Consider the following 25,245-nt stretch of genomic DNA (forward strand, 5'->3'; position numbering starts at 1 on the left):
AGTTTTCCACTCCTTTAGAAGAAGAGGAAGGGGGGAAAAAAGAGGTTTCCTCACCCACAATGCAAGGTTACAGTAAAGTCAAAAGAAAAAGTTCTCTATCTTGTTTGATCAACTGAATGGCCTGATCGCCAAACCAAGATTAAATCCCGCCGTTGACAATAATTTGTTAGATACCAAAGCCAGCCACAATTATAAACCTCAACTGTTAAAAATAAAACAAGTAGACAAAAACAAGTGGCTTAATTAAAGATTTGTAATTTACCTTTTTTGTAGAAATGTAAGAACAAAAGGAAGAACAATGGCATTTAAAAATAAGATTTTTAAAAAAGTAAGGAGAGGGACATGCAACTGAACTTTTAATATTTTGTACATTGCACACATAGCCTTTGTCCTCACACTCACTTTGTCAGCTCACTGGTCAGTTGATGGACAGGCTGCCTTCTATTTCAGTGGGGGAGCTTCTCTCTCCAATACAACAATGCAGTTGGGCTGCCTACCATAAAGTTGGGGTGACTGCACTACTATCTGCGGTTCCACCACAAATGCGCGAACGACAAAAGCGCGCCTGACTAAACCGCGCCGACAAAACCGCGCCGACAAAACCGCGCTGACGAATGAGCGCTGAAGCGCGCCGACAACAGCGCGCCGACAGAAGCGCGCTGTAACCTAACCCTAAACCTAACCCTAAACCTAACCCTAAACCTAACCCTAAACCTTACCTTAAATCGCGCTTCTGTCGGCGCGCTTTTGACATCGCGGTTTTAGCGCCGTGGTTTTGTCAGCGCGCTTTTGATGTTCGCGCTTTTGTCGGGTCACGCTATCTGCAACAGGACACAGGGTCAACTGTAAAGGGCCACACATAATGCAAGAATCAGATACTGAAAAGACTCTGTGTCAGGAGCAAGCAACCAGATTCACACGTGTAGAGTACAAGCTAACTATTATATTGTATTCTGCCTCTAATACAGGAATCTCCCCAGACTCTTTGCCTTCTCTTGGGAACAGATAGGTTAAGTTTCTATGGAGCTTAGCAATTTTGGATCTCTTGCAGCTGTGTGACAATTCAAGGCTAATTCCCTGCTTGAATCCTCTTTCCTGCCTGGCTGGGCATTTCCCAACACACAGTTCACAACTATACCAAGAATTCTTTTTTAAGAATGGAGAACTATTCAGGTGGGATTTCCCCCTTTCTCTGTATATCAAGCAGAGGGGGCTGGATGAGGTGGCCATCAAAATGCCCTCTAGCTATGCTTCTTCCTTATCTTTGTAACATTAATGTACTCCTGTAGCAATGCTGTGCAACCCTCTGGAAGGATAAGGTGAGAACAGTTTTGCAAAGCTTTGAAGCCACTTTTAGAAGCTCCTTCCCAAAGCAAAATGAAACGGTTGCTTTGCTTCCAAAGCCTCCCCCTCCCCTTTTTTATCTGCCTAATATATGGGACAGAGGCAGAGGTGGGTTCCTACCAGTTCGCACCTATTCGGTAGAACCGGTTCGTCAAATCTACCGAACCGGTTAGAAGAGGTTCCACCAGTGGACCCAGAAAGCAGGCCACACCTACAGAAGAGGTTCCAAATTTTTTTGAAACCCACCACTGGTCCTTGGATATGATTATTCTACACTCTCATGCTCATATTTATAAAACTCAGTGCCTCTGTGAAAGGTAAGGATGACTACTGCGTTTGTGGTGCAATCAGAACATTCCGTGTGTTGAAGTTGTTTTAATGCAAACCAAAGATGCCTTTTAAAAAACAAGTTTACATCATATTCTTATGCATGCCAGTGCTGTGTGTGAGGTAATTTAAGGTGGTTCTGACAAGTGTCGTCGGCATCTTCATATCCGGTCACATGGGTGGCAAGCCACTCCCATCCAGTCACATGGGCGGCAAGCCACTCCCACAAAGGAGGCCACACCCACAGAGTAGGTTCCAACAATTTTTGAAACCCACCACTGGACAGAGGAAGCTGTCAGGGACAAAGCCCCCTCAATAAGAATATCACCTTGGGGTCCCAGAGTGTGAGTGACGCTGACTCAATCCAGCCTCAAGCAACAGCATCCCTTCTGTGCCGTGCTGAGCCCAACATCAACTTCCTCCGATGTGAAGTGCCTCACCGAGACGAACAAAGCCCGCTTTGTACAGAATTAATTATTACCCATCATTTGAAGTTGAAAACAGCAGGCGGTGCTATCAAAAAGCAGTACTTAGCCCTTTGATACATTTTGAGAAGTGGAGCAAGTGTTGTCCTCGTTCTCAGCACCCGTTGGAAATTTCAGATTTTAAAAAAGAGAATTTTATTATTATTATTATTTTTAAAAAAGGATCATTTGATTCTTAAGACATATGACGTTACCTAAGGTATGAATCTGGTGAACCTAATACTGAAAGGACCATGCATGAACTCAAAGTAAGGTCAACGATTCTGTGGATGGCATAAACCAGTGGTGGGATTCAGCCGGTTCGCACCTATTCGGGAGAACCGGTTGGTAACTTTCTAAGCAGTTCGGAGAACTGATTGTTGGAAGAAATCTCCTTTTGTTTTTTCCCCACTTTACAGGGCTAATCCTGTAAGGAAGGCAGGAAGGAAACATTCTGGTGTTGTTTCTAGCCTTATCTTTATTGCCCTGCTTACAGAAACTGCCTCTCCGATTAATCCTTATTACATTGTAACAGCTAAGGCGAAGCACCCAATGACCTGAGTGACATTGAGTTGGCCACACCCACCCAGTCACAAGACCATCAAGCCATGCCTACCCAGCTGGGCATTAGGGCAGAAGACCGGTTGTTAAATTATTTGACTCCCACCACTGGCATAAACAAGCCAAGAGTCAAACCCTGGAGCAGAGAAGTAAATGGCCACAATGTCAGTCACATCACCATCTGCAACTCCTGAACACGTAAAACCGATTTAAACTGTTCCAAAGTCAACATGACTGATACCTCTGTAATGATATAGGCCTATTCACAAGTAGCAATAGCAATAGCAGTTAGACTTATATACCGCTTCATAGGGCTTTCAGCCCTCTCTAAGCGGTTTACAGAGTCAGCATATCGCCCCCACAGTCTGGGTCCTCATTTTACCCACCTCGGAAGGATGGAAGGCTGAGTCAACCTTGAGCCGGTGAGATTAGAACCGCTGAACTGCAGATAACAGTCAGCTGAAGTGGCCTGCAGTACTGCACCCTAACCACTGCGCCACCTCGTCTCCTTGGCTTATATCATTATCTGACCATTGTTGTAGCTGTCAAAGAGGAACGAAAGCAGGTTTCACACCGCCGCAGGGGCGACGGGCAAAGGTTGTGGGACCTCTACAAGTTGAAGTCATCCGAAGAGAAGGCCAACAACCTGAACGCAATTGCCGGGGTTTACTTACAGTGATGTATGTTGCTGCATATATACTCAGAGCTGCTTCTTTGGAAGGAAAAGTTTTTCGGGCTTTCATAACAAGATCGGGATTTCCAGAGCAAGCCTCTGCACCACTGACGAACTGTGTAAACTGCTGACATCCCAGAGCTGTGTAGTTGGGTTTGCAAAGTGCGAGGAAATGAGGTGCAAGATTCCCAGTTACTACTTGTCCAGCGTTTACAAATATGTCTGTTGCAAAAAGTCCAAATGCATAAATGCCTAAAGAACGGGAAGGAAAAAAAATAGTAATTAAGTTGCTATTACAGTAGTGCAATAGAAAAACTGCCACCTCCGGTTAACCCTTACTACATTGTAACAGCTAAGGCGAAGCGTCCGTCGACCTGAGTGACCTTGAGTTGGCCACGCCCACCCAGTCACATGACCACCGAGCCCCACCTACCCAGATGGTCATTAGGGCAGTTGTTAAATTATTTGAATCCCACCACTGGTGAGAGCTGACGCCAAGCTGCCGAATACCTCAGCTAATAAACTTATACAGATGTTAAGTATCGAATCCTGAGACATCCCATATGTCAGAGGTCTCCGGCTTGACTCTTTTCCCCTGCCAACATTATCTAGATCCAACTACAAAGAAAGGAGGAGAACTCCCTCTCATCATTTCCACAAATGGAAAATAATAAAAAGGATAATATTATAAACCACTTTGAGATGAAGGTGAACCAGGATGATTGTACTAATACCATCCCAGTTCCACCAGAGGTCAGTAGCAAATATAGCCAAAGCCTTTTCAATTCTATATCCTGGTTTGAAACCTGGCTGATAGTTTGCCTCCCCCAAAGCTCTCTGCTGCTGCAGCCTGGCCACCTTCTCAACAATGTTCCCCCAAAAGGGAAAGGATAGAGACAGGATAAAAATGGCCAGATATATCAAATCCAGCAGTCTCTAATTTTAATAAGGTAGAGAATCTATCAGTGATGTGCAGTCAGGGGAGGCAGGGCCTCACCACTGTCATCATGAAAAGAAAAGGAAAATTAAAAGGAAAAAGGCTGAGGTAGTTGCTGCCAGAGTCACAGTGGATGACTCTGCTTAGCGCTTAACTGTTTAAAAAAGCCTCTAAAAAAGTGCCCTCTACAGGAGGAGGCGGGAGAACAGGTGCCTCATTTAGTCTGGTGTTTTAGGATCACTCGAGCAAAGTTAAGCAAGGGTTAAAAGCTGAAAAATTCCTTATGTAGATGAGCCACGTGGTTTTCTCGCCTCCTCCTGCAGAGGGCACTTTTTTTTAGAGGCTTTTTTTAAAACAGTTAAGCAGAGTCATCCATTGGAGGCTCTGGCAGCAGCTAACCAAGCCTGACCTCAGCAGCTCTTGCCTTTTTCCTTTTACATTTTTACATTTTCATCATGGCAGACAAGAGGAGAGTTGAAATCCTCTGTGAAACAGCTGGAAAAGGTATGTGGGTCGGAGGGAGGAATTCAAAATTATTGTAATTTGTAAGTAATTGTAATTTGTATTATTATAAGTTGTGTGTGTGTGTGTGTGTGTGTGTGTGTTTTACCCGCCTCTGCTGGCCCGTGGGCTGGCACTTTATTTTTTATTGTTTAAAGCCATGCCCCCGCTCTATGGCCGGCGCCGCGCCGGGACTTTAAAGCCATACCGCTGCGTCCGCCATAGAGTGTGTCCCGCTCTATGGCGGAAAGCTGCGCCGGGGCTTTGGCGCTGCTTTCCGAAAGCCTCGCCGAAGCTCTGGCGCTGGCAGACATAGGGTGGCAGACATAGGTCAGCTTTTGCCCGCTTGCCTCACCGGCCATAAACCTCACCGCACGTCACTGGAATCTATGTACTAATTGTGAACCTTAACTGCCCCCTTGCCTGCATGTTCCCTGGCAATAGTCAATAAAATATCAGTTGTTTTTAATATGTTTAGCCAGTGTGCCGTAAATGCAATCCAAAGCGACTTTTACTTCAACTGTGGTCGTGTCGTTCTATGCAAGCTAGGATCTCTACTCTACAGACCACCTTGCTAATCCACACATAGTGCATTTAACCACTGCGCCAAGGTGGCACAGTGGTTAAATGCAGCACTGCAGGCTACTTCAGCTGACTGCAGTTCTGCAGTTCGGCTGTTCAAATCTCACCGGCTCAGGGTTGACTCAGCCTTCCATCCTTCCGAGGTGGGTAAAATGAGGACCCGGATTGTTGTTGGGGGCAATATGCTGACTCTGTAAACCGCTTAGAGGGGGCTGAAAGCCCTATGAAGCGGTATATAAGTCTAACTGCTATTGCTATTGCTATAGTTGCTTGCATCTCAGCAATACAGACGTACAGTAGATGCAATGACTGATACAGTCTGAGAATGTTGGTTTTTTCCAATGGCATCCTGGCTTGGATCTTATAGAGCAGAGCAAGAGTTCTCAAGAGCAGAGTTTGTTATTAAAGGAGTGATAAGATTATAGTTGGGAACCTCAAGAACCCAGAGATAATTCAACAGAGCAAGAGGTTTACATAACTGGATGACACATCCTAGTGCATGAAGAGAATAACACCCAATATTCTTACCAAGGAATCTGACAGTCCTGCGCACCAGTGGGTTTATATAGCAACAGTCTCCAGTTAATATTGTTTTTTCCTGGTTTTCAAAATCCTGTGTGGCCATCTGTAAGCAAAACACTGCAGTTTCTCCAACAATAATCTGGAAACAATGAAAAGAAAAGGGAGCATTAGATTCCATAAATATAAAGTGACACTACACTAAAGATACACTTAAATCCATCCACAGGGGAAACTCACCTGCTGGCCCACTGCTTTGCTGTTCTAAATATTGTAACAATGATTTTGTAGGTTATGAAATGAATTGTATAGATAGCCCTTACTTAGTGACTGCAATGTTCAGTGAGCATTTAAATGACTACGCTAAAAAAAAAAAGTAACTTTACTACCAATGACTACATTTACAACCTTTGCAGCATCCCTCACTCACATGATTGCCTTTCGAGTCAGTATGGATTCTCCTATGCCTGATGTGTTGCAGAGTTAAGAAATGGGAGAGAAAGGGAGGGTACTTGAGAGACCGCCTACTGCCGATCACCTCCACACGACCCATTAGATCTCATCGTTTAGGCCTCCTCCGAGTTCCATCTGCTGGCCAATGCCGACTGGCCACCACACGGAGGAGAGCCTTCTCGGTGGTAGCCCCGACCCAATGGAACGATCTCCCCGTGGAGCTTCGTACCCTCACCACCCTCCAGACCTTCCGCACAGCCCTTAGAACCTGGCTATCCCGTCAGGCCTGGGGCTAAAGATTGTAACCCGCCCGAATGGTATGAATGTTGCGTATTAATCATGTACTGTCTTATATGTAAAAGTCTGTCCCCCACTTCCTTTTGATTGTGAGCCGCCCTGAGTCCCCCCAGGGAAAAGGGCGGCATACAAATAAATAAACAAAAAATAAATAAAATAAAATAAACAAAGGGATTATAAGAGAGTAAGCAGGTGCACAGTGGGGAATACACATTGGAAGGAATGCAGTGGCACCAGCAGCCCCCACCCCACCTCCCCTTGAGTCCGGTTGATGGACCCAAGTGCATGACACAGCAGCCTGGTGTAATACAATACAATACAATACAATACAATACAATACAATACAATACAATACAATACAATACAATACAATACAATACAATACAATACGAGAGTTGGAAGGGACCTTGGAGGTCTTCTAGTCCAACCCCCTGCCCAGGCAGGAAACCCTACACCATTTCAGACAGATGGCTATCCAACATCTTCCTAAAGACTTCCAGTGTTGGGGCATTCATAACTTCTGGAGGCAAGTTGTTCCACTGATTAATAGTTCTAACTGTCAGGAAATTTCTCCCCGGTTCTAAGTTGCTTCTCTCCTTGATTAGTTTCCACCCATCGCTTCTTGTTTTACCCTCAGGTGCTTTGGGGAATAGTTTGACAATGTGGTGTATTCCCCATTGCATGCTTGTTTACTGCCTTGCAATCCTATCCTCTAATCCTAATTATCCTTGTAATTAATGTAAACACAAAGATTTAATTCCCCTCTTGCTAATTATCTCAGCCCAGGAGTAGCCATACCAAGGGGCATGAGAGTTGGAAAAATGAAAGCACGGTCACGGTCATGTGATTCCCCACTTAGCAAATGTTTCAATTAGTGACAGGAGTTTATCTCAATTATGATTGCTAAATGAGGACTACCTGTAATTTGTCATGCCCCTAGTTGATCCGAGCCGAGGTGGCGCAGTGGTTAAATGCAGCACTCCAGGCTACTTCAGCTGACTGCAGTTCTGCAGTTCGGCTGTTCAAATCTCACCGGCTCAGGGTTGACTCAGCCTTCCATCCTTCCGAGGTGGGTAAAATGAGGACCCGGATTGTTGGGGGCAAAATGCTGACTCTGTAAACCGCTTAGAGAGGGCTGAAAGCCCTATGAAGCGGTATATAAGTCTAACTGCTATTGCTATTGCTATCAATGATCCTCGGAAGATGAAGACGACCGAAAGAAGAAAATTGGGAATAAAAATGTGCAATGCCTCAATTCCACTGAGGTCTTTTTTTTACAGATGGCGGTGCAGGTTAGAAGCTGCATTTTTTCCTTGGATCACTCAGCTGCTGCAGGAAGGCTCCCGTTCCAGCTAACTGATTGTAGCAGAAGGTGCAGCTGCTTCAATAAGTCAATTGCCAGATCTGTTTTCATGCTTGTGTGTATTTTGGAGCATCTCTTTTGGGTCAAAATGCGGATAGTTCCCAGACACAGCAATGCTGCAAGGGTATCAGATGCCACCACCCACAATTTTAGCCTCTGGGGCTAAAGCCAGAGTCTCACTGTCCAGTCCATAAGAATCTCTGTCTTCGTGTTGAGACCGCCTGCTGCCAATTACCTCCAATAGACCGATTAGATCCCACAGATTAGGCCTCCTCCGAATCCCATCCGCCGGCCAATGCCGACTGGCGACTACCCGGAGGAGAGCCTTCTCTGTGGCTGCTCCGACCCTCTGGAACGAGCTCCCCGTGGAGATCCGAACCCTCACCACCCTTCAGGCCTTCCGCAAAGCCCTTAAAACCTGGCTGTTCCGACAGGCCTGGGGCTAAAGAGTTTTTGCCCCCCTCCTCGAATGGTATGGCTGTTGTGTGCTTTTAAATTGTATATTGTTATGTTCGTCTTTTTTATCCCCTGTCTGTACCCCCTTCCCTGACTTGAATTGTGAGCCGCCCTGAGTCTCCTTGGGGAAAAGGGCGGCATATAAATGTAATAAATCCAATCCAATCCAATCGTGTGAAGAGTTAAACAGCAGGAAAGCAGAGGCATGTTCAGTTGCACAGAGGAGCAAGTGACATAAGCATGTCTACTTAGGGGCAATGTGGTGTTGAAACCCAGGAATGATCAATGGCAACTGTGCTCAGGCAGGAACTCCAAGCCTCCTCTATTTAAGACCCCAGGTGGAGAAGGTAGCTTATTGCCAAAACAACTTATCCAACAACCCACCTTGCACTTTCCTTCGAACTCTTTAGTAGCTGGCTCTTGGTTATCTAGTCTTGCTGTGAAATCTTAAAATCCTTGCCCCTACTTTGCCCCATGAATTGGCGCAGTGGTTAAATGCAGCACTGAAGGCTACTTCAGCTGACTGCAGTTTTGCAGTTCGGCTGTTCAAATCTCACCGGCTCAGGGTTGACTCAGCCTTCCATCCTTCCGAGGTGGGTAAAATGAGGACCCGGATTGTTGTTGGGGGCAATATGCTGACTCTGTAAACCGCTTAGAGAGGGCTGAAAGCCCTATGAAGCAGTATATAAGTCTAACTGCTATTGCTATTGCTAACTCCAGGTACAATAAGGACACACACTTCCCCTTGAACTATATTTACATTTATGTCTGCTGGGTTTAGGAGTCACAAACTGTTAAACAACCAACTCCAGCTGGGAGGGTGGGGGGGAGAAGATGCTGTAAGTACTTTCTTGCTTTCAGTAAGGATGAGGAGCAACAAGAAAGCAAAGTTAGCCTACATAAGCTTGGGGGGGGGGGGAATCTAGAATTTTATATAAGAGCATGTAAAGAAAACAAAAGTATCCTCCAGAAGCTATAGAAAAAGAATCAAGAATTTTATATGAGGCTAATACCTTTCTTACATGGAAGCTTCAAGTTCTCCAAGAACTCGAGTTCTTCAGGAAGGAAGATGGTAAACAAAGCTAATCAACAAAATAGTAAACAAATGGACAGAGGGAAAGAACCACCACCACAGAAGCCGTCAAGTCTTCAATTAATTATGCTCTTAAAAATTAATGTGAAAAAATATCATTAGATTCCACCTGCTGGTGAGATCATTTTTGAATGCCACCAGTATCTATCCCTGTTTTAAAGAGGAAGATGACAAAAGAACTAGTGGGAACAAGGGTGGGCTTCAAACATTTCAGCAACAGGTTCTCTGCCTGGTTGCTGGGTGGGCGTGGCTGTGATGGGCATGGCCTAGTCAGCCTCCTGCACCACGGCAGGGGGGGAGGTGTTTTCACCCTCCCTAGACTCCGGAGTCTTTCCTTGAGCCTCCGGGAGGGTGAAAACTGCCTCCCTCGGGCTCTGGATGCCCTCCGGAGGCCGAAAATGGGCCGGTTTCCAGCCTCCCTGGAGGCCCATTTTCCCCCCTCCCTGAGCTCTGTCAGGCCCTTCACTTACCTCACATCCAAAACAGGCTGTGTGGAGACTCCTGGGAGGGACAGGGTGGGGTAGGAGGGGCCAGCCCAGAGTGGGATTTGGAGGTTCTCCAAACCAAGCCATAATGGGAGCTACGGGTTCTCCCAAACCCATAGCAGCCCACTCCTGGCTTCAAGTAGAGAAAAGACTGTGTATTGACCTGTCTTAGCTACTGGCCTTTTACAAATGTCATGGGCAGGCTGGAGATGTCAGCCCAGAGTACAATTAATGACAGCATCATTCACCATGGATCTGTTACAGAAGAGGATATAATTGGCAAAATAATGTATGGAGGCTGTTGTGGCCCAGCAGGAGCCATTGGAGCTGCCACCAGACTCCGACAGCGAGGGGCCCTATGAGTCGGCTCTGGAGGATGTGGAGGACCCTGGACAGGGTTCCGACTCCGAGCAGGGCGCTGAGAGGCTGGTTGGCCACCAGGAGGCGCCTGAGCCTTGGACCAGTGGGGAGGAGACAAGGGAGTGTGGTCGTGACGTCATGCATTGGAGCAGTGGGGAGGAGACAAGGGAGTTGTTCCTGGATGCCCGCAATGGAGAGCTATTAGGCGTAAGGAACAGTTACGCAGTTACAGGAGATAATTGCCCTCAACTGGTGGTCATTAGGCTCCTCTCAAGACTATAAAAGGAATGATTGTGCACACACCCTTTGCAGGAGTCAATGTATTCACTAGAGCTGGAGAACTCTCATGGCTAGCTTGGCAGGCTGGATTGCTGTCAAGGTTAGTCTGTGCTGGATTGCTGCCAAGGTCCTGTCTGTGTGTTAATAAATCCTTGAAGTATCTTTGTCTCGGCGTGCTTTGGCGTAGGATGAGGGGGGGTCAGAACAGGGGGCATACCATAACCATTCCACCAGTATCACTGGGGGAAGTAATGGTAGCTGGTATTCTTACCTAGTGCTCGAAAACTACTGGAATAAAGGAAGAAAGGAATAATGTTCCTCTATTTTTGAAACCTTGTAATTAATCTGTTTCTTAGAACTTTATCTATCACACGCCGGTATGATTATGATTTAGACCCTCAGTCATTGGTAGAGAAATTTGAGAACTGTAGTTAGATAATAGTTTAAGATTTTTTTTTAATAGTATGTTAGTATAATGGGAATAATGCAACACTGAACATGATTAAAATAGAAGAATGTGGCAATAAAACTTAATAGAGTAATACAGGCAAATGAATAAAAGCGATAAAATATGTACCACACTGTATTTACAAGTGAAAGCTTTTAAGAAAACCTAGCAGCTTAAAGAGATTTATAAAGGAAATTATTCTGAGGATACAGACAGTGGCAGTAAAGTATTTTGCAACCAGATGCCCTCTAGAAAGATTGCCAGCAGTAGTGGGAATACGCAAATTGTAATCCAACAGATTCAGAAGGAATCTCTTTCAGGAATGTTAGGTCTATGGGCTGCATGTAGCCTGCAGTTTTACGTGGCTCACTGATTTATTTATTTTTTAAGTAATAAATTCACCACTACTTCAAAAGACTTGCTGCCCATTGCCCCCAAGCTTCATAATCATCACCAGCTCCAATGCTGCCTTTTCTCCAGTAGTCAAAGAACAGCTGATCAGCATATTGTTTTTCAGCCTGGGAGGATCCCAGTTATTTGGAAGCTGTGCAGGGGTGGATAAGGAAGTACAGATGCAAGCTTGGCTACGAGAAGTTTGAGTAGTTATGGGAACTTGGATCATATGGGAAGAGGACAAAAGAGTTTCAGTGGCTTAAGATTACGCTTCCCTCTTTAGGACTGGTGCATCATTTGGGGGTTTCTTTGAACTCACAGGTCCTGCTTAGAAGATATGTAGCAATAAAACTCTTACAAATCCATCCAGCACACCAACTGCACTCATATCTGGACCAGGACAATCACACACACTTGGTGACCTCATATGGGCGCTGTAGCAATGAAGACCACTTGGAAGCTGCAATTGAACCAGAATGCAACTGTTAAGGGAATTACAAACATGCATGCCACTCTGTTCTGACCCCCTCCTCCATCCAGTAACGAAAGCTGAGACACGCTTAATGAGAATGTCCTTTAATAACAAGAACAAGAATCTCGGTGGCTGAAAGCCAAGTAAACAAATAGATAAGGACCTTGGCAGCAAGAACAGCTGATCAGCATATTGTTTTTCAGCCTGGGAGGATTTTTAATTTATCAATATGACCCCTTTGCCTCTGTGCAGGCATAATCTCTGGAGTACTGCATATTTATAGAGGCCTTTATTTTGGTTTTATATTCAAAGCACACATACAACGGGGTGCTCTCTTTTTACATGAAAGAACTAATGAAATGCTAACCTATAGGTTTCCTTCACTTTTCAGGTTTGGTTGATTTGATTTTTAAAAAAATGTCTGAATTAGATTCAGGTCATCTCTGCCTGTGCATGCATGCATGGTTCCTTTGCTTCATTGGCTCTTCCAACAGAAGCTTTCCCTGTGTTTACACATGATGTGCAGAGAACTGGAGCAAACTTTTGATGCAGCTGTGCCAAGCCTTCCAGACAACGCAGCTGCCTTGGCATTCAGAGGAAAAGCCATTCATTCATGCCCGCATGCTTTGAAAAGAGCTAACAGATAGACGATCGGATCATCACATATGTAAAACATCTTTACATTTATTGCACAGTGCCATAAGCTGCCCAGAAAGGGACTGTGAACCTTGATGCAATTATATGCTTTTCTAAGTAAACCAAGTATTTAAAAACTAATATGCCTGCACACATATATGTACGCACACAAATAAAAATAAAGAAATTGGGCAATATGTTTCATTGACAGCAGAATTTTTTCAATATTCTAATTCAGAATCCCAATTATAGCCAGAAAAAAAAATCTAGAAGTAAATCCTCTGAATTCCTAACTAGTACAGACTGTTTAACCCAGTGTTTCTCAACCTTGTCAACTTGAAGATGTCTGGAATGCGAATGTTGGCTGGGGAATTCTGGGAGTTGAAGTCCAGAGATCTTCAAGTTGACAAGGTTGAGGAACGCTGGTTTAACCTCAACAATTTGAAGAAGTAGCTTCTACGTATATCTGAACCCTTTTTATGAGAATAGGATTCAAACAAGGTACGTAAGTTGAACTTGACCTGGAAGGAATGATAGAATGATTTAACAGTAAAAGTGTTGTTTTGCCGATACAGGATTTTTGACGAGAGCAATTGAAATGTTATTTATTTATGTGATATTTTGACTGAACCTTTCGCATGTCTATATAGTTCAGAGGTAAACGTGTCCTCCATCAATACCACTGATGGTGGTAAACCACACCATCAAGCCCACCATCCAAATCCCCATAGCCTCCAGACACCGAGAAAGCACAAATGACACTACTTGACCAATCAAGGGCAGAAAAATATATTGATGATACCTCACCCTACAGCAGCGAACCATCTCACCAAGAGCTTCATGCACATGTTAAATAAGAGTTGGGACTCCTATTTAACATGAGAATCTCGGAGAAGATACCTGGCTCTCAAGCATTCTCCTTCAAATCAGCTGGAACCAACCTTGGAAGAACTGCAATACTGTGTCTTCCTACCCATATCCTTATGGATATAAGTTGATCTAGAACAGGGGTGTCAAACTCGCATCATCATGTCATCACGTGACATATCACAACATGGCTAGCACATGATGCATTCAGCGTGCGGGTCGCGAGTTTGACACCCCTGATTTAGATGGATACCATGATGAAAGAATCAAAATTTGTTGAGGGATTAAGGAGTGTCAGATAACCACCACCCTGGTCCCATCAGAGATTGTCCACAAGTGCAATCAATGGCCTTTTAGAACTTTAGAATTTCAGCTGTGCATCCAGACCGAAATGTGTCTAAGTAATGTGGATGATTAACTGTAATATAAAATTTCCTTTTTCTGCATATGTTTGTTTCTGTAACTAGAGAATGAGAAAGGACGATCAGATCTACCATACTTGTCCCTATTTTCATTTGTTCGGACATGGAGCAGAGGTGGGTTGCTCCTGGTTCAGGCCATTTCGGGCAAACCAGTAGTAGCGGTGGTGGGAGGCTCCACCCACCCGCCCGGACACTTCTGTACATGCGCAGAAGCATCGCGCGGACAAGCGAACCGATAATTAAAAAAATGGAAACCCACCACTGACATGGAGCCTATACATTTTACAAATAAATTGAAGATCTAAATTGACATGACTATTCATGACAACAGCATCGCCATCCATTAAACAGAGTTATGGATCTGCACTAATTTTCAAGAATCAAAATGAGGCAATTAAAAAAAGTACTTCTGGTTAAATATTAGCACATTTAAATTAGAAATCTTACATTTAGCGCACTCTTTCAGACACGTAACAGCATTTACACAGGAATAAAATAATCAAATAGCCAGATGATGCTCACATCCATCTTGCTCAATGTGCCATCTGCAGAAATCAAACATTCTACCTTTATTTCTATTTTCCCCTTCCCTCTACCTATTCTGGAACCACCCATTTTGTTACTCTTTCTACACACAAGCCTGCAACATCTCCTTGCTTTTTAATTGTTCTGGAATACATCTTGATCATTTTATTTGTTTGAATGAGCATCTCAATTATATGGCTATTTAAAAGCTTTTGGGTCAGCATTAGTACCAAAAGACCAAGGTCATGCACCATCCTACTCCCCAAATCACTATTAAAGGACAAAAACGCAGTGGACCAGTTCAATTCTTTTGGCAGCACGCTCTCTTGAGTAGCGACTATAGATACAGAAGTCTACTGTAGAATAGCACAGACAAGTTCTGCTTTTAGTACGCTGCACTCCATTGTGTGGAACATCAAGGATTACTGCAGCAGCAAAATCGAAGGGTATAGAGTTGTGATACTCACTACTCTTCAGTATGCCTGTGAAATATGGTCTGTCTATCAAAGTTAGGCAAGACACTTAACCATTTCCACATGACTTGTCTTCACAGATTAGGCATCAAATGACTACGTAAAATATCAGACAATGAAGTTCTCTTTATGTTTATTATGTTTTTATGTTTATTATACTTGTATGCCGCCATATTCCCGAGGGACTCAGGGCGGCTAACAAGCAAGTGGGGAAGGGGGAGATACAAAAAACAAACAAGACAGAAACAAGATACAAAAAACAGATTAAAAGCTACACAACAATCACAACAATTCAAGTGGGGCTGGGAACTCATCAGCCCCAGGCCTGCCGGAAGAGCCAGGTCTTGACGGCTTTGCGGAAAGCCTGAAGGGTGGTGAGGGTCCGAATCTCCACGGGGAGATCGTTCCAGAGGGCCGGAGCAGCCACAGAGAAGGCCGTCCCCCGAGGGGTCGACAGTCGACATTGGCTAGCTGATGGTATTCGGAGGAGGCCTAATCTGTGGGATCTAATTGGTCGTAGGGAGGTAATTGGCAGGAGGCGGTCTCTCAAGTACCGAGGTCCGATACCACTATAGCAAGTCTAGCACCAAACCATACACTGCTAATGAGAGCACAGACCCATTGGGCAAATAACACCATCCTTGGGTAAGTGGAAATCCTTTTGGAGCAACTTTCTGCTGGAAAACACTCACAAGAAAGGCCTTACTGAAGAGAATCAACATACACCCATCGGCCTGAGTAATGTTGGCACAAAATTGCTCTACCTGGCATGGCCTCATTGATAAAGCTACCAACTTACAATTAAAGTGCATTGTACTTTAATTTGTAATTAGCATAAGGATGAGCTGCACAAGTCTACAGTCATTCATGCAACAAAGGCAGTGTCTACATATTTTGCCCAACATATGCCAGAATAGTCATCTTGGGAAACTCCACGTTTATTTTTAGTGTGATTAATGTTGTTGAGGTCTTCATTGATGATGATGGTGGTGGTGGTGGTGGTGGTGGTGGTGGTGATGATGGATAAACATGAGATACAGCTATAGCAATAGCAATAGCAGTTAGACTTATATACTGCTTCATAGGGCTTTCAGCCCTCTCTAAGAGTCAGCATATCGCCCCCACAGTCTGGGTCCTCATTTCACCCACCTCGGAAGGATGGAAGGTTGAGTCAACCTTGAGCCGGTGAGATTAGAACCGCTGAACTGCAGATAACAGTCAGCTGAAGTGGCCTGCAGTACTGCACCCTAACCACTGCGCCACCTCGGCTCTTAGCAAGCTCCATTCTATCAAGAATAGAATGCCAGTTGGGGGAAAAAACTGTGTTTTGAGGGCCTTCTGGAAGACCAACTGCCCAGATAGGACCCAACCTGGCTTCTTCACTTGTCTCCTGCAGTGCACTTATTTATATTTGATTTCTAAATTTGACTGACAGGGACAGCCAAAAGGCCAGATATGGTCCAGGGGCAATAAAATGTCCAGGTCTGTGATAGGACAAGTAAATGTAACTTGGTCCCATGGCATGTAAGACTATACAGGTCATAACACCTTGAATTGAACCTACAAGCCAGTGGTGGGTTGCTATCAGTTCAAACCGGTTCGGCCGAACCGATAGTAGTATGGCGGCTTGGGTTGCTGTAACCAACAGTGAGTCAGGCCTGCCACACACCCCAAACCTGTTCCCCAGTCTCTTCTGCCGTAGCTGGCATTTTTCTACGCATGCACAGAACAGTTTTCAGTCAACTGCGCATGCACAGCAATGCGCAGCAGGCACGTGCGTGAGCGAAGCATGCAGCGTGCGCTCAAAACGCCCTCTCAGCGAACCGGTAGTAAACCAGTTAGGAACCCACCACTGCTACAAGCATACTGGCAACCAATGCAGTTAGTGGAACAAAGGTTGTCATATGCATAGAACAACAGGCATGCATGATTGCCAGCTGCTGCATTTTGCACCAGCTGAAGTTTCTGGACACTCTTCAGGGACAGCTTAACGTTTAGCGTGTCACAATAGGACATCTGAGGTGATTAGGGCACAAGTGACTAAGAGCGGAAGGAATACTTTCCAGGAATACACTGAAGACTTGATCTCTGCCTAACCAAGAGGAGTAAAGAGAATTTTGCCCCTTTCTGGTTACTCCTGCCGCCTCAAAGAAATCCACTTTAAAACGTTGACAGATATTGATTGGAAGAAAAACCCACCACGGCATGTACCATGGCTGCTTATGTTTCTTGAAAATGAGAAATAAGCTTTCTGTTAAATGAAACTGATTTTGTGAGGTGAGAACACTGGGAAGTTAACGAAGTAACAAAGCAACTATCCGTGGCAATTCCAAGTGCATTATGCTGAATGTTCCCTTGAAGCTGTTTCTGTGGCACTTCCTTGTTCATCCTTCCTTATCGCTTTGAACAAATCCAGAAAGCCTCGCTTAATTTCCTCATAAGCAGTTCCCTCCTACTGAGGGAAAAGAACACAACATCTTTGCGGGTAAATTTAACTAGTTATGTTATTGATTAGAACACACACTAAGACCAGAGGTGGGTTCCTACCAGTTTGCACCTATTCGGTAGAACCGGTTCGTCAAATCTACCGAACCGGTTAGAAGAGGTTCCACCAGTGGACCCAGAAAGCAGGCCACACCTACAGAAGAGGTTCCAAAAATTTTTGAAACCCACCACTGGTCGTTGGATGTGATTATTCTACACTATCATGCTCGTATTTATAAAACTCAGTGCCTCTGTGAAAGGTAAGGATGACTACTGCGTTTGTGGTGCAATCAGAACATTGCGTGTGTTGAAGTTGTTTTAACGCAAACTAAAGATTTTAAAAAACAAGTTGACATCATATTCTTATGCATGCCAGTGCTGTGTGTGAGATAATTTAAGGTGGTTCTGACAAGTGTCATCGGCATCTTCATATCCGGTCACATGGGCGGCAAGCCACTCCCATCCGGTCACATGGGCGGCAAGCCACTCCCACAAAGGAGGCCACACCCACAGAGTAGATTCGAACAATTTTTGAAACCCACCACTGACTAAGACTGAAAGTAAAATTTATTTCAGACAGCCTGAAACTGGGAACTGTTCCATTTTGGGGTAAAGCATGTTACACTAAAGGCAGAAAAGGAATGCCCTACTATGCTTCACATTTGCACTTTAAGATTTGTTCACCCCCCCCCCCCAATCTTTAGAAAACACCACACACTAATCCACCTATTTGCAAATAGTTCTTGCTTATCTAGCTGGCAGTTTGACACCTTAATTTTCAGCCCTATTTTCCTCACTGCGTCAAACTAGCATTTGCTACAAATCATTCATTCTCAGCCAACAACTTGGCACTGTCTGAATTAAACATATATGCACGTTATTGGTTCCAATCACCATCAGAAGCTTTCCTTCTACCTTTATCTATAAATATACATAACAACTAGAAGAATATTGTTATCCATCTTTAACTAGCTTCCTGGTTGTTGTTGAACCATTTTCAACATTTCGCTCCCCACGGAATCTCATGCACACTTTATTGCCATCGTATTCTGTTCTTATAACCAGCAAACAACCTTCAGCTCCGCATTTCTGCACAAACTTCCATATTTCTATTCATTTAATCATATGCCTTCACTAAATCAACAAGCACACAATGAATTTTTTCTCATTCAGACTGTTGGGCTAAACTGAAGTACTCCTTAATTGGAAATAGCACGAGCATTATATTTTTCATGGCTTGCATTATGCTGATCACGTTTCTCCATCAACCAATTCCTGCTTTAATCCTGAAATCTCTACATCCTGTCAAAATCTAATTAAATTTTGGAACGTAGAACGCCACTGGATAGAGGGAAATCAAGGCAAGAAGTCTACAGTACTTGGGCCTCACTGAATGTTTCTCCAAGAAAAAAAAATAACTGCAATTTATTTTTATGTGTACAATATGAATAAGATTCTCAGCTTCTTATGAAAATATTTGGATATTAAGACCTTTCAGATATTTTGGGGAGTGTAGCAAAGAATCTTTAACAAACAGAAATGACACAGATAAATTTCAGAAGGTCAAAATATAACATTATTCAATTAACAGGCAGCTAATATGCAGACAGCAAAAACTATGTTAAAAAGAGACCTATCATTTTGGGCCAATAACTAATTTCTCTGTCTACGTGCAAATCTAGGAGTATGCTCATGCTATTTAAAATCAACCTTGGTATCGGAGAAAGCAGATCATTTCATCTTCCCTTCATTACTTAGTCCTGTAAATCTAATTCTAGACTGTAGATTTTGATAAGTTGCAACAGTGAGCATAAAAATTTACACACAAATCTAATATAGCAATTCACAAAGTATCTGATAGCACAAATGCAACTGGCATCAGAGTCAGATATCATCATGCTCGTAAAACTGCACATTTCCACTGCATTATTAAAATATGGTGACTGTATTATATGATACCTGCCATTATCTAACATTCATACGTAGAAATTGATGTACAGTATAATATATTGGATGGATGGCATAAAATTGCACTGTCACACAAAACTTCCTTCAAGATATCCTCAATTTAATCAATTTCCTTCTTACAGACAGGTTTCATACTATCTTTTGTAGTCAAATATAAATGAATTAATACAGAATTAAGAGTCTGCTAGCTTCTCAACATCACAAAACACATTAGAACTGCATTTCAAATTTCTAACAAAATCCCTACCCTTGTTTCATCAGTAATTTCTCAACAATCAATAATATATATTTTTTTAAAGGAAAATGGAATTTTAAAGATTTAGTGATGCTTTGGTGCTTATTTTTGTTACATTAAAACAAGTTGTAATAAATTAACATAAAATGCTGTAAAACTACTATTACAGCTGCTCTATTAAAATTAATATAAAGTACACTAGTCATTCTACTGCTTCCTTGATCTACTTCTAAGAATGAATCTGAGAAATGATATCATAGATTTATTACTTTTTCATTTGTCAAATAGATTTCTGGCAGATTAATTAAGAGCCGAGGTGGCTCAGTGGTTAGGGTGCAGTACTGCAGGCCACTTCAGCTGACTGTTATCTGCAGTTCAGCGGTTCAAATCTCACCGGCTCAAGGTTGACTCAATCTTCCATCCTTCCGAGGTGGGTGAAATGAGGACCCAGACTGTGGGGGCGATATGCTGACTCTGTAAAACCGCTTAGAGAGGGTTGAAAGCCCTATGAAGCGGTATATAAGTCTAACTGCTATTGTTATTGCTAATCAAGTAGACTTTATGAAAATACAATTACTACATTTAATGCAAGTTCTTTTTAACATTTTACAGGGCTGAGAATCAAAAAGGTTTCCTTTGTGATTACATACAAATACATCATTTGCTGTATTCATTGATTTAAAACACATACATATCAGCTCTCATTTTATAGAAATAATATCTGATTCGGTGAAGCCCAATTATACCAGACTTAGATTACATTGTGCATGGTGGACCACGTTCTGCATTTGTAGAAAGCTATAACTCAAATTACATAAAATAATGCAAATGGTGTGATTTGCATAGTGTGCAGAAAACCCCAGCATGCCAATTAAGTAAAACCCTGCAACACCCTATTTAATGATTCATTGGTTAAAGGGAGGCTTCCCTGTTAATGCCAAACAACCTATTATCTTGTATAAGTTATTTCATAATTAATGCAAACCACTGTGAGGCAACTTCAACACTTCTAAGCCCTATAGGAAAAGAGAAACTAGTGTCACGTTCTGGCGTTCACGATGCATACAAACAGAGATTCAGTTTGTTTGGTGAAAAACCTTTATCTCTATCTAAGAAACTACGTGATAACCAGCACTAAATGACAATGATACAAGGTAATCAAATCCAAGTCAGTTCTAACCAAGTTAACACCATCACCCACGTGACCCAACAAATGCGCACACGACAAAAGCGCGCCAACAAAACCGCGGTGAAAAAACCGTGATGTCATAAACGCGCCCACAACACGCCAACAAAACCGTGCCCACAAAAGCGCGATTTAAGTTAAGGTAAGGGTTAGGGTTAGGTTCAGGGTTAGGCTTAGGGTTAGGTTTAGGGTTAAGTTTAGGATTAGGGTTATTAGGTTGTTATTAGTTGTTTGTTGAAGGCGTGCTTTTGTCGGCGCGCTTCTTCATCAGCGCAATTTCGACCTCGCGGTTTTCTCGCCGCGGTTTCGTCACGTGCTTGGACATTTCCCCCCTATTAATAAATAAATACCCAGGCAATGCCAGGTTATCAGCTAGTAAATAATAAAATAAGTATTTGGTGACCACAAACATGAATTCCTAGTATCCATTCATCCATAGTTCCATAGTTCGAACAAGATGCCTACGTACTGATTCCATCTGTTCTTTAGACTTCATGTTGTATTGTGGAATGATTCAGTTGCATCATTAATAATAATGGAAGTCCCAGTTTACTGCCCACAGCATTCTGATTTGTAACATATGGTCCTGTTCAGAATAGGACATCTTGACTATTGCATTTTAAGAGTTGTCATTGACGTTTTTAGTTATGGGGTTGACACCAATCAGTGGCATCAAACTCAGTATGCCCAGAAGGAAATGCTGGACATTTTTATACTTCTTTCATTGCACATGCAATTGTCTAGGATTAGAAACAACAACAACAAAAACGCCCGTCAACCATGTTTCACTGTGAACAGTCTGGAACATCCATCAGCTCTCCTTAAACAAGCTAAACTATCATTACATCTTGCAAAGCTGAATGCCAAGACAAACAGATGGAAACTCATTACTTTTTTCCCTTGACATATGCTTACCCATCATTTCACTGCATAAAAATAATACACATGTGGTTCTCTGTTTTCAAGGAACAGAGTCCTTTGTATTTCATCTATAAAAAGACATTTCACTGGTTACATCATGTGGCCCATTCAGAAACCAAACCATGAAAACACCATAGCTACTGCACAGAGCGGGTCTATTAACAATTCGCCACAACCAACTTGCGACAGACAACTTGGCATGTCCAAATTGCCACAGGGAAACTCTCCATGGCCAACTCATCACGGGACAACTTGCTGTGGGATGAGAACACTAATATCAAAGAAATGGTGGAACAGAATCATTAAAGAAAGGATGCAAAAGAAGGGACAGAATGAAATGTGAATGACAAAAATAAAATAAAAATATTTATTTTAAATTATTACGTTGAATTGTTAAATTATTCCGTGACCTGTCAAAACCGCGTTCCACAAAAGTGCGGTCGACGAAATCGCGTATGTGACGTCATCACAACGCGACGAAAAAGATCGAAAAATTGAAATAAAAATTAAATTACAGCAAGCCGATTCACATAAAGGTAAGCGTTAGGTTAAGGGTTAGGGTTAGGTTAAGGGTTAGCGTTAGGTTTTTCGTTAGGTTAAGGGTTAGGTTTAGGGTTAGGTTTAGGGTTAGGTTAAGGGTTAGGTTTAGGGTTAGGTTTGGGGGGGGTTAGGGTAAGGTTTTCGCTTTATTTTTACATTTTTCTATCTTTTTCGTCACGCTGTGATGACGTCACATACGCGCTTTCGTTGACCGCAATTTTGTCGTCCGCGGTTTTGTGGTGGAACCAATTATTCTGCAGTGAGTTGTCTTGTGATGAGAGTGGTCGGTGATGAGTTGTCCCACAGAGAGTTGGCCGTGGTGAGGTGGCTATGAAAAGTTGCTCATGGCAAGTTGCCTACTGCGAATTGGCTGTGACAAGTTGTCCCATTCCAGCACAAAAGCAGCTAGGATCCACAAAGTTTTAATTCCCAGTGAAAGATTTTGCATTAGGTTTTGTTTTCCTCTGAAAATAGTGTGAATTCCAGATATTCCTAAATATATATTTTTATGAAGACCACATATACATTTCTGTTGTGCCCCAGCAGGAGCCGTTGGAGCTGCCACCAGACTCCGACAGCGAGGGGCCCTATGAGTCGGCTCTGGAAGATGTGGAGGACCCTGGACAGGGTTCCGACTCCGAGCAGGCCACAGAGAGGCTGGCTGGCCACCAGGAGGCACCTGAGCCTTAGACCAGTGGGGAGGAGACAAGGGAGTGTGATCCTGAAGTCATGCATTGGAGCAGTGGGGAGAAGCCAAGGGAGTTGTTCCTGGATGCCCGGCACCAAAGAGCTAATAGGCGTAAGGAACAGTTGCGCAGTTACAGGAGATAATTGCAGCTGGTGGTAATTAGGCTCCTCTCCAGACTATAAAAGGAATGATTGTGCACACGGCCTTTTGCAGGAGTCAACATATGCACTAAAGTGGAAGAACTTTTGGGGCTAGCTTGGCAGGCTGGATTGCTGCCAAGGTTAGTCTGTGCTGGATTGCTGCCAAGGCTTGAACTGTGCTGGATTGCTGCCAAGGTCCTGTCTATCTATTAATAAAGTCCTTAATGTATCTTTGTCTCAGCGTGCTTTGGTGTAGGACGGGGGGGGGGGGGAGTCAGAACACATTTCCATTGTTTTTATATATTAGTGACTCCCCAAAAATTCACAGAGAATCTTCTCTGTTTCATTATGCATTCAAGTTGCCACTTCTATGGAGACCCTCATCTATATTAATTATGAATTTCTGATGCACAAGAATCACCAACTGGCTTTATTGCTCAGTCTTCCTTATTATGCCAGTAAAATGAGGGGGTCAAACTTCATATTATTGCGGAGCTTCAATTTTATATCTATTGGAATCCAAACAATGAAGGCAATGGTTTTTGGATGGTAGTAACGTTGATTGTTACCAAAGACTTCTCTCTAAAGCTTTTCTGTAAAGTTACCGTATTTGGTTTAATCCTACTTTATGCTCTAAATGGATTTTATGTGAGCTACAAATCTTCCTTCTGACTTTTCCATTGTTGAATGCATTGATGAAATGTTTTTTAAAATATGCCTAGCTATTTCTGAGGTCACAAAGGGTTTGTGTTAAATTTGTAATTCTTGTCATGCATCTTTCTTCCCAGAAATTCAAGGGTTCTCTCTTGCAGCACTGTATTGAATTCTGCTTCTTTGTCTATCAGAGCCATTTTTAATATGAATTTGAATGAAAAAAATATTTTTGAATCAGTGAATTCCTAAAACAAATATGGCACCACAGAGAATGGTGAAAATCAGAGACTTCACAGATCCCTATGTCACTTTTTTATTCTTCTTCTTGTGTGAAAAACATCCAGTGGTATAAAAGGATCTTCCTGTGGGCTGAAATGGGTCTGTCTAGGCCTAACTGCAATACTAGATAATATTACATCTTTATAAGGTATCATTATTTGTCTTAATCTGTTTTTTTTTTTAGGAACCCAAAAGACAAAAAACTAGAAAATGCAATTTTGACAAAATAGGCAGTTAGACCACAAAATAGCAATAGCAATAGCAGTTAGACTTATATACCGCTTCATAGGGCTTTCAGCCCTCTCTAAGCGGTTTACAGAGTCAGCATATCGCCCCCACAGTCTGGGTCCTCATTTCACCCACCTCGGAAGGATGGAAGGCTGAGTCAACCTTGAGCCGGTGAGATTAGAACCGCTGAACTGCAGATAACAGTCAGCTGAAGTGGCCTGCAGTACTGTACCCTAACCACTGTGCCACATCGGCTCTTAATAATAATAATATGTTCCACAAGCTGGCTTACAAAAACCAACAGAGATTATGTTCTTCAAGGTGAGTGGAGAATATATGGTCATTGCCATATATCATCACAGACTAAGTGAACCACCTAATATTAAAATAATTAAAAATATAATCCATTGATCTTGTTTGCTGAACACTGACTTGGAAGCTCGCAAATGGCAATCACATGACTGTGGGTAACTGCAACAGTGTGAAGTTCAAGGGCTGGTTGTAAAGTTGCTTTTTCAGCCCCATCTTAACTTCAGACAGTTGCTAAACAAGGGAGTCATTAACCAAGGACTACTGTGGTTTATAGGGATGTGGTGACTCAATGGCTAAGATGTTGAGTTTGTTGATCAGAAGTTCAGCGGTTTGAATCCCTAGTGCCGCGTAACAGAGTGAGCTCCCGTTACTTGTCCCAGCTTCTGCCAACCTAGCAGTTCGAAAGCATGTAAAAAAAATGCAAGTAGAAAAATAGGGACCACTTTGGTGGGAAGGTAAGAGCATTCCATGCGCCTTCGGCGTTTAGTCATGCCGGCCACATGACCATGGAGACATCTTCAGACAGCGCTGGCTCTTTGGCTTAGAAACAGAGATGATCACCGCCCCTACAGCCGGAAACGACTAGCACCCATGCGGGGAAACCTTTACCTTAGTGTGGTTTATACCAGTTGTAGTCAACTTGGTCCCTACCACCCACTAGTGGGCGTTCCAGCTTTCAT

At 43.1% G+C, this 25,245-nt stretch overlaps 1 protein-coding gene across 1 annotated transcript in view; it reads right to left on the reverse strand.

The window, feature by feature from the left end:
- The window catches only part of PLPPR5 (phospholipid phosphatase related 5), a 102,857-nt gene that overhangs the window by 42,440 nt on the left and 35,172 nt on the right, over positions 1–25,245 (reverse strand). Inside the window, exons 2-3 of the mRNA XM_087719296.1 lie at positions 5,918–6,050; positions 3,371–3,621 (exon numbers count right to left, since the gene is read on the reverse strand). Of these exons, the coding sequence (XP_087575422.1) occupies positions 3,371–3,621; positions 5,918–6,050 (384 nt within the window). The remainder of the gene's footprint in view (positions 1–3,370; positions 3,622–5,917; positions 6,051–25,245) is intronic.

The sequence above is a fragment of the Thamnophis sirtalis genome, unplaced genomic scaffold (genome assembly GCF_051295495.1).
Source record: "Thamnophis sirtalis isolate CommonGarterSnake01/CBP01778 unplaced genomic scaffold, rThaSir2_p1.2 scaffold_7, whole genome shotgun sequence".
NCBI lineage: Eukaryota > Metazoa > Chordata > Lepidosauria > Squamata > Natricidae > Thamnophis > Thamnophis sirtalis.